The sequence below is a fragment of the Cebus imitator genome, unplaced genomic scaffold (genome assembly GCF_001604975.1).
Source record: "Cebus imitator isolate Cc_AM_T3 unplaced genomic scaffold, Cebus_imitator-1.0 Scaffold193, whole genome shotgun sequence".
Taxonomy (NCBI): Eukaryota; Metazoa; Chordata; class Mammalia; order Primates; family Cebidae; genus Cebus; species Cebus imitator.
Window position 1 is genome coordinate 1,424,950 of NW_016107508.1, and position 10,679 is coordinate 1,435,628.

The window sequence follows — 10,679 nt, forward strand, 5'->3', positions numbered from 1 at the left end:
TTTTAAAGACAGGGTTTCACCATGTTGGCCAGGCTGGTCTTGAACTCCTGACCTCAGGTGATCTGCCTGCCTAAGCCTCCCAAAGTGCTGAGATTACAGGCGTGAGCCACCACACCTGGCCCCTAATGTTAACTTTTCAATGGAAAAAGTAATGAACAAATATCCATGGAAAACAGGACTAACACACTGGTAATAATTACATAAATGTTCAGTCTTAAAAATATTTAGCTTTTTAAATCTTGAGGGAGTAGTACTAAACTCCAACATCCCTTGCAGTTTTAAAGTTTTATAATTCTTCGGAAACATTTTCAACTATTAAAGGAAAACTTTTGATTTTAAAATAAAACTATCCTTTTGTCTAAGGGAAAGTTCAGAAAACTCTGGCACAAAATAATGACTAAAAAATCTGTTCTATCCAAGAAAAAACTATTTCATAATAATAAATAAAAGATATTTTTTCTTCTCTTTTCAGTTAGCAATAAATCCTAAATCAAAAAGGTTTCCCTGATAAAATGTGTGCAGCCACACACCAGTAGGGTAATACACCATACTTCAATTTTCTAAGTTGTCAGCTGAAATTTCTTCTTGGATATTATCTTACGAACAATTCAACATTCAAAAGAGCTTCCAAAGGCGATAGAGAATGAGGGATGGGGAACACAAAAACTAAAACATCAACTTCAGAGAGACATGGTTTTCACCAAAATCATACCATTCTATTGACCCAGCAAGAAACTCTCTGTACATCTCAATTAAAGAAAATATTTATCAAAACTATGGACTTTCTTATTTACAGACGCACTAAGTACAGTTCTTAAGCTAGCTAAACATGATGCAAGTGTCAAATCACAGTATAAATTTAAAACATATTTTCATTAGTAAATTATTTTCATGTTCCAGATCACCATCTTTGACAAGCTATACCTACTAAAAGATGTGAAGCAGACACCTATATTCCATGACTCAATTGTAAAGAGATCAGAAAGCTCCAGTCATCGGAGAAAAAATAAAACTGCTATTAAAATTGAAGGCCAAATTTCATGTATCATACATTCATGGTGGGTACATATGTTCAGTCTTCTAACAGAAGGAAACCTGCCTGCATACTACGCTTCTCCTAGTTTTCTCAATTGGAGAAGAAAAGAAATAATGAGGCACAGGAAGAAGGGGTGGCAACAAAGCTGTAGGGTTTTGACACAAGTGAGAAGACACTCATAAAGCATCTGGGAAAGCACATGCTCACACATTTTAAAAAATGCTCACTTATTCTCAAGTTCTTGTGCAGGGCTGTTTTCAAAGTTAAGGAATGCACCAGTCATAAAGAATGATCCCAACATAGGGCTTAAAACACTAACCCCTGGCTGGGTATGGTGGCTCATGCCTATAATCCCAGCACTTTGGGAGGCCGAGGCAGGCAGATGGCCTCAGGTCAGGAGTTCAAGACCAGCCTGACCAACAGGGTGAAACCCCGTATCTATAAAAAATTAAAAAAAAAAAAACAAAGCAAACAAACAAAATGTCTAAACCTCAGAAAAGATTACCATCTTTCAAGAGTTGTGGGAAAATAATGAAAGCCAGGTAGCAGGAAAGTTGTGATCAGAGAAAACACCACAAGAAAACACTTGAGCACATGATATACAGTTGAAGGGAGAACCGTTCATCCTTCTGGAACCATTACTTTGATCAACACAGACTGGAGATACTTTCCTGAAAGATTAATTTGGTTAATGAGAAATGAAAGTGACTATTAGGTGATGTGAGCCAAATTATCTACAAGAGAGAAAAAGAAAACAAACTATATGGAAAAAGCCTGAGGCAAGAGCTTATTAGCTGGTCTACAAAAAGATCCTAGAAAAAAAATGCCCTAATTTTAGACATGTTAGATATTGCACACTCAAAAAAGAAAAAGAAACATTTAGAAAACTATTTTAAATGTCTTTAATTGCTGAATGCCTCTTTGGCTAATATTTGGAAGATCATTATTTAGTCCTGCAACTGACGCATTGTTCCACTTTCCCATCATTTTGTTTGCAAACCACAAAAAGTCTCATTTCCTCATCTTTTTGACACATACCAAAATGGACCCTATGCTGTAATCACACAGGATAATGTTGCAATGTATGAATATCTAAATTGTTTTTAAAAGATATTATTTTTTTCCTTCTGTTTTCAAATCATTTCTGACAGTTTCTAAAGACATGGTCACAGCTGCCTGAAGCATGTCTTCTTCACTCATGGCATCACCTGTTGGGAAACAAAACACACATTTCCTTAACATTTCTGGAAAGTCATCAAAGGGTAAGCTCTTAGAAAATGTATTCCTATTTGATCACACGTTTCTTCTTTTTAATTCATATAAAGCAAATTTTGCTTTTATAGTTGTATAAATTTTGACAAATGCACCATCAAGATACACAACCATTCCATTGCCCCAGAAAATTCCCTCATGCTGCCCCTTTGTGGTCAATTCCCAATTCCTAATCCCAGATAGCCACCAGTACATATTCTCTGTCCAACAGTCTTATCTTTTCCTGCCTGCCATGTAAAAGGCATCAGCACGGTATGGAGCTAAAAGGTATGGAGCCTTTTGCATATGGCTTCTTTCACTTAGCTAATGCATTTGAGATTTGTTGTATATATCAACAATTCATGTATTTACAAAAACTCAACTTTCTACTTTGAAATAATTGTCAATTCAAAGGAATTTGCAAAAATGTTTCGGACAGGTTTCGTGTACCCTTTTGCCCAATTTCACCCAATAGTTACATCTTTTGTAACTAAAGATCAAACTAAAACCCAGATATTGACATTGGCACATGTTGCATGTGGTTGTACATGGCATTTTATCACAATGTGTATTCATGTAACCACCACGACTACCACAATCAAGACACAGAAGTGTTATAATACCACAAAGATCTCCCTCCTATCGATTTATATTCACATCTACCTCTTTCACCCACTTTCTCTAACTGGTGGCAACCACTAATAGGTGTTCTCTATCTCTATACATCTGTCATTTTTAGAATGTTGAACAAATGGAATCATACAGTATAAGAGCCTTTGAGGCTTTTTTGCACTCAGCATAATGTCCCTGAGATCCAGCCATGGTGCTGCATGTGCCAACAGCTGGTTTCCCTTTCATCCTGAGAGTAGAGTACTCCATGCTATGGATGTACTACAGCTTGTTTCACAGAGGACATGTTGGTTGTTTCCAGTTTTTTATTATGACCAATAAGGCTGCTATAAACATTTGTATATATGTTTTTGTGATAATATAAATTTCTATTTTTGGCTGGGCACAGTGGCTCACGTCTATAATACTAGCACTTAGGGAGGCCAGGGCAGGCAGACTGCTCAAGCCCAGGAGTTTGAGACCAGCCTGGGCAATTGTGTCAGTGGAACAATGCGTCAGTTGTAGGACTAAATAATGCTCTTCCAAATATTAGCCAAAGAGGCATTCAGCAATTAAGAACATTTAAAATACTTTTCTAATTTTTTTTTTCTTTTTTGAGTATGCAGTATTGCCCAGGCTGGTCTTGAACTCCTGGGCTCAAGCATTCTACCTACCTTGGCCTCCCTAACTGCTGGTATTACAGGCATGAACCACTGTGCCCAGCCAAAAATAGAAATTTTGCCTAGGCTGGTCTTGAACTCCTGGGCTCAAGAAATCTGCCTGCCTTGGCCTCCCTCCCTAAGTACTAATATTACAGCACTTAGGGAGTATAATACTAAAAAAAGAAAAATTAAAAAATTTATTGTTTTTCTAGGATAAATGCCCAGGAGTACACATGCTATCTCATATGGTCAGGGTTATGTTCAGTTTTTAAACAAATAGTCAAATTATTTTCCAAAGTGGCTGCATCAGTTCAAATGAAATATAGAAAGCTTACCTCCCTTTATATTCCTTGACCCTCCCCTTCATTTGTAATATAATTGCCTTAAATATTTCCTGTATATATACTGAAAACCAAATCAGTACTATTAATTCTTGCTTCAACCATCACACAATTTAGAAAATTCAAAAGGAGGGGAAAACCTATTGTGTTTACCCCAATTTTACTCTTTTTATTGTTCTTTCTTCCTTCCTGATGTTCCCAAATTTCTTCTTTTATCATTTCTTTTTAGAGAAATTCCTTTAGCCATTCTTTTAGGGTAGGTCTACTGGAGACAAATTGTTAATTTCCCCTTCACTCCTGAAGGATATTTCACTGGATATATAAATCTGGGTTTAGAGTTTTTTCCTTGGGTTTCTTTTTTTTGTTGAGACAGAGTCTCACTCTGTCACCTAGGCTGCAGTGTAGTGGCATGATCTTGGCTCACTGCAACCTCCACCTCCCGGCTTCAAGCGATTCCCTTGCCTCAGCCTCCCAAGTAGCTGGGACTATTAGGCGCCCACCACCACGTCCGGCTAATTTTTTCTTTTTTTTTTTTTTTTGAGATGGCGTCTCACTTGGTTGCCCAGGCTGGAGTGCAGTGGTGCGATCTCGGCTTACTGGAACCTCTGCTGCCCAGGTTCAAGCAATTCTCCTGCCTTAGCCTCCCAAACTGCTGGGATTACAGATGCCGGTCACCTCGCCCAGCTAATTTTCATAGTTTTTAGTAGAGATGGGGTTTCACCATCTTGGCCAGGCTGGTCTTGAACTCTGACCTCATGATCCACCTGCCTCAGCCTCCCAAAGTGCTGGGATTACAGGTGTGAGCCACCACACCCAGCTAGCACTAGCATGACTTTAAAAATAGTATCAAAAATTCAGACATTCAAAACGTGAGTTAGGCTCTGACTGGAATAAAATTTATTTTATTCAACTTAATATTAAACAATATGGACTACTGGTAATTTTGTCTACAATGATACTCAACCAGTTTTGAGATTTTAATTCCTCATTAACTTTGGCATCATGAATAAAGCCTTAAGAAAAATCAAGCTTTAAGGACAAAAAAAATAAAAAAGCACCTCCTTAAATAAAATATTCTGTGAATTGTAAATTATTTGGCCAAGATCTTAGAATTTAAGTATAGTTTACCTGCAGCAACCTTTGCAAACAGTTTATATTACTGAAATATTTGTATGTTGATTACTGTAAAAAACATACATTGATGATTTTAGATCAGAGGTTAACTATTCTGAATCTTAAAAACATAAATTACTCATTAAATCCATGACATCTGAAAATATGAAAGTGGTATTTCCAAGGCTTATTTAAACTTCTACTAGCATCACCACTGTAAATACTTGATCCCAGTAATACAAATTATACATTAGAAAAATGATACCAATAGTTTAAATATTAAACATTAAGATGTTCCCAATTAGTAAAACAGAATGGAAATCTTTAATACAGTTCTTAGCAGGACAGTTCTTGTGAATTTAGTTGTTCCTGACTTTCTTGCAGGTGGTTTACAGTAAATGGCAGTACCTGATGGATAAACTATAGCTTTGTGTAACTTTTAGCTTTTTTGATACTACGGTTATTTGTACTGGCATCTTTTCATACAGGCCGATGAATTAAGAAATGGAATCTAAACATTCAATTAAACGTAAGCCAACCCCACCAAGATAGCAGTTCACTAGTGATTCTGGGTCTGCCTGCTAAATGTAACAATTTCACAATAAACTACACAAACACATTCAAATGTATCCAGTGTGTGCTCAGCTGTGCTTTAAAAACTCTCTAGTTGGCCAGGTACAGTGGCTCACGCCTAAAATCCCAGCACTTTGGGAGGCCAAGGCAGGCAGATCACCTGAGGTCACGAGTTCGAAACCAGCCTAGCCAACATGGTAAAACGCTGTCTCTACTAAAAATACAAAAATCAGCTGGGCGTGATGGTGGGTGCCTGTAATCCCAGCTACTCTGGAGGCTGAGGCAGGAGAATTGCTTGAACCCGGGAGGTGAAGATTGCAGTGAGCCGGGATTGCACCACTGCACTCCAGCCTGGGTGACACAGCGAAAGTCCGTCTCAAAAAAAAACCAACCAAACAAAAAACAAAACAAAACAAAACTCTCTAGCAACTAAAAGTCAAACACACCGTATTTTCTTAAGTGCTGTAGGGTATATAATATATGAACTTTACAAACCCACTTTAAAATGCATATTGGTTTTCTCATTTTTGTATTAGGTAGCTCGTCAATTCAAGTGTATAAAGTTTAATGTAACTTTTCTTTTCTTTTCTTTTTTTTTTTTTTNAGTAGCTGGGATTACAGGCACACACCACCACACCCAGCTAATTTTTGTATTTTTAGTAGAGACGGGGTTTCATTGTTGGCCAGGCTGGTCTCGAACTCCTGACCTCAGGTGATCTGCACACCTTGGCCTCCCAAAGTGCTGGGATTATAGGCGTGAGCCACTGCGCCTGGCCTAGAGTTTTTTCCTTTCAGCACTAGAAAAAATGTTGTATTTACCTCTTCCTTCTGGCCTTTATGATCTCTGATGGGAAATCTGGCTGTCATTTAAATTGCTGTAGGTAAGGTCATTTCTTGGTAATTTCAAGATCTTCATTCTTTATCTTCAGTATTCAGAAATCTGACTATGATGCATCTATGTGAATTTCTTTGGGTTTATCGTATTTGAGCTTCACTGAGCTTTTTCAATCTGTACGTTTCTGACTTGTGCCAAATTTGGGAAACTTTCAGCCATGACTTCTTCCTCCAGTACTTTTTCAGCCACACCCTCTTTCTCATCTCCTTCTGGGACTCCATGACACAAATTTAAATCTTTTGTTAAAGCACCATAGGTCTCTAAGGCTCTATTAAATTTTCTAGTCTATTTTCTCTCTGTTGCTCAGAATAGGTAATTTCTGTTTTTCTGTCTTCAAGCTCACTGATTCTTTCCTCTGTCCTCTCCATTCCACTGAGAGAGGACTTAAAAATTCCGAAAATTTCAATTACTACTATTTTCCAATTCTAAAATGTCATGGGGTCTTCTTTGTATCTTCTATTTCTTTGCTAAGGCATTCTATTTTTTCATTTGTTTAAAGTGTGCTCACTGTAATTGCTCACTGAAGCATTTTTATGATGGCTACTTAAAAAACGCTTAGCAGGTGGTTGTAACATCAGTGCCATCTAGATGTGTCTACTGACTGTCTTTTCTCATTCAAGTTGAGATTTTTCTGGTTCATAAGTGATTTTCTTTTTTTGAGATGGAGTCTTGCTCTGTTGCCCAGGCTTGAGTACAGCAGCGCAATCTTGGCTGGCTGCAACCTCCGCCTCCCAGGTTCCAGGGACTCTCCTGCCTCAGCCTTCCCAGTAGCTGGGATTACAGGCACAGAGTACCACACCTGGCTGATTTTTGTATTTTTAGTAGAGATGAGGTTTCACCATGTTGGCCAGGCTAGTCAAACTCCTGACCTCAAGTGATCCACACACCTTGGCCTCCCAAAGTGCTGGGATTACACGTGTGAGCTATTGCACCCTGGCTTAGTGATTTTCAATTGAATCTTGAAAATTTGGAGCATTATGTTATGAGACTGTGAATCTCATTTTCATCTTCCAATTTGGCAAGCCTCCTCTGACACAGCACTGCCAGCAGGGAAAAGCGAGTGCCACCTTGCCACAGCCAGAGGGAGGTGGAAGTCTAGGTTTCTTCAAGGCCTGTGATGACAAGGAATGGTGGTCATGGGGAGTATTGCTAAACACACATGGGAATTGTAGCCCCCCAGTCCTCTGCTGATCTATAACTGACTGGAAGGGAGAAGGGTGCCTTGTTACTGATCCCCCTGTGGCCTCCACGGATATTGTGGAGGTGTGCTTGCTATTGTTGGGTATCAGCAACAGTCTGGATTCTCTACTAGGCCTCTTTTATCACCCACATAGGAGCCAGAGAGATGCCTACGTATTATTGGGTAGAAGTTCAGGCTTCCTGTGACCACTAACACTGTGGGTTAGAAGTGCTATCACCTTCCAGAAACAATGAAAACCCCAGCTCCCCACTCAGCCTTCTCTGAGACCACCTTGGCTGGGGAAGGGGAGAAGTGTACCTCATGACTTCCAGGTTGGGGTACATATCTTGGCTCTCACTTGGCCTTTCCTGACAGGGGTGAAGGGGCCAGTTTATTCTGTGGTATTTAATTAGAGTGCTTGTTATATAAAAGTGTTTGTCTTGTTAGCTGCCCCTTTTGGCTAGAGAGCAGGTTTTTCAGGGGGTTTTCTCTTGGTCTTCTCCAGCACCAAGTCCAGGATAAATGAGGCAAAAAGAAAATCCAGGCCACTCCCCACCACGCTGCTCCTCTGGTTCTAAGGTCCCCAGCCAATCTGTCTTCTCTGTGCCTTTGACATTCAGCTTGTTTTATACAAATTTTCAGTTGTTTTGGCTGTACATAAGAGGAGGAATAGGAAAAAGTACCAGTTCATCCTGTTTAGTATTTAATTGTTTGGATATACCACAGTTTGTGCATTTATTAACCAAATGAAGGTCTACATTTAGGCAGTTTGTAATTTTTGGCAATTATGAATAAAGCTGCTATAAGCATTTTTTTTTTTTTGAAGACTGAGTTTCACTCTTGTTGCCCAGGCTAGAGTGCAATGGTGTAATCTTGGCTCACTGGAACCTCTGCCTCCTGGGTTCAAGTGATTCTCCTGCCTCAGCCTCCTGAGTAGCTGGGATTACAGGTGTCTGCCACCACACCCAGCACATTTTTATATTTTTAGTAGAGATGGGGTTTCACCATGTTGGCCAGGCGGGTCTCGAACTCCTGACCTCAGATGATCCACCTGCAAAGGCCTCCCCAAAGTGCTGGGATTACAGGTGTGCACCACCACACCTGACCAGCTATAAGCATTTGATGTAAATTTTTATGTGAACCTAAGTTTTCTTTTCTCCTGGTTATATAGGCATGATTGGGATTGCTGGATCACACGGTTAAGCAGACATTTCAGTTTATAAAAAAATGCCAAACTGTTTTCCAAAGCTGTACACTTTTACATTCCCATTAACAGTGTATGAGTCAAAAAAAAAAAAAAGAAAAAAAAAAATTAGCTGGGCATGGTGGCGCGTGCCTGTAATCCCAGCTACTCAGGAGGCTGAGGCAGGAGAATTGCCTGAACCCAGGAGGCGGAGGTTGCGGTGAGCCAAGATTGCGCCATTGCACTCCAGCCTGGGTAACAAGAGCGAAACTCCGACACAAAAAAAAAAAAAACAAAAAACAGTGTATGAGTCCCAGCAGCTTGGATCCTTGACAATACTTGGTATTGTCAGTTTTATTCCTTCATTAAGCCACACTTACAGGGGTGCCGTGGTATCTCACTGTGGTTTTACTGAGCATTTCCCACTGACTAGTGATGCTGAGAGTCTTTTCATGTGCTTATTTGTCATCCCTGTATCTTATTTGGTGAAATATCTTTTCAAATCCTTCATCCTTTTATTGAGTGGTTTTCTTATTGTTCAGTTTTAAGAGTTCTTTATATATTCTGCTTACAATTTCTTTGTCAGATACAGTTACCTTTTCACTCAACTTCTATTACTAACTCGCCAAAGTTTAAGACATATTTAAACCAAGACCTGGAAACTAACTCTGCACATCCCATTGTGAATATGGTTGAGTATATTTAGATTAAACTCAAGTATTTTTCATTTTCCAGGTGGTAGAATGTATTTCTTTTTCACCTACTAGTATTCACGATTTCTAAGGAATTTTTGGAGACTGTACAAATCACCGTGAAGTTGATATTATGTTGAAGTGTTCATTAAATGTTCTAGCATTCCGCCTGCCTTGGTTTCCCAAAGTGCTGGGATTACAGGTGGGAGCCACCACATCTGGATTTTTTTTTTTTTTTATAGTAACTACTCCTTAATCTAGGGAAGTTTAGTAGATTACAAATTTATTTCAGAGTCTTAATATGATTAAAGGGGGGAAAAAGAATAATATAAAGCAAAAATCACAGGAAGCCTATGGTCAGATAAAGCGTGAAGGTAACGAACATGATGAACGGTGAGCAGGCCTTACCTAGATCACTCCCAAGAGCTCCTGAACTGGTGGCTGGCCTTTCACATGGATGTGAACTCTGTCCTGATGGGTCCCCCTGCTGCTGCTGCTGCTGCTGCTGTTGCTGTTGTTGCTGCTGCTGCTGTTGCTGTCTGAAACATTCAAAAGTGAATGTACATTTAAAAAACAAAACTTAACAGGCCAGGCACAGTGGCTCACGCCTGTAATCCCTGCACTTTGGGAGGCCAAGGTGGGCAGATCACAAGGTCAGGAGATGGGGAGCAGCCTAGTCAACATGGTGAAACCCCGTCTCTACTAAAAACACAAAAATTAGCCGGGTGTGGTGGTAGATGCCTGTCCTCCCAGCTACTTGGGAGGCTGAGGCAGGAGAATCGCCTGAACCCTGGAGGCACAAATGAGCCAAGATCGCACCGCAATCCAGCCTGAGAGACAGAGTGAAACTCCATCTCAAAACAAAAAAATCAAAAAACAAAAAACAAAACTAAACTAAAGAATAAACACCATGAGAAAAACTATTCATGTGGAAAATACATTGTTCCACAAATCAAAGTAGTCACTGGCATGAAAAGAATGCAAGAGCAGTTAGTCTGATATATATTACTTTAAAATATAGAAGTGCTGGCCGGGCGTGGTGGCTCACGCCTGTAATCCCAGCACTTTGGGAGGCCGAGGCGGGTGGATCACGAGGTCAAGAGATCGAGACCATCCTGGTCAACATGGTGAAACCCCGTCTCTA

At 39.7% G+C, this 10,679-nt stretch overlaps 1 protein-coding gene and 1 long non-coding RNA gene across 2 annotated transcripts in view; one reads left to right on the forward strand and one right to left on the reverse strand.

Moving 5' to 3' along the window:
* Window positions 1-1,029, forward strand: part of LOC119473913 — a 14,455-nt gene extending 13,426 nt beyond the window's left edge. The window contains exon 2 of the long non-coding RNA XR_005203170.1: window positions 901-1,029. This is a non-coding gene — a long non-coding RNA (uncharacterized LOC119473913). The remainder of the gene's footprint in view (window positions 1-900) is intronic.
* An 885-nt stretch (window positions 1,030-1,914) lies between these two features.
* ATXN3 (ataxin 3) overlaps window positions 1,915-10,679 on the reverse strand; it is a 44,660-nt gene continuing 35,895 nt past the window's right edge. The window contains exons 10-11 of the mRNA XM_037745196.1: window positions 9,944-10,074; window positions 1,915-2,244 (exon numbers count right to left, since the gene is read on the reverse strand). Coding sequence (XP_037601124.1) covers window positions 2,150-2,244; window positions 9,944-10,074 — 226 coding nt within the window. The 3' untranslated portion in view covers window positions 1,915-2,149. The remainder of the gene's footprint in view (window positions 2,245-9,943; window positions 10,075-10,679) is intronic.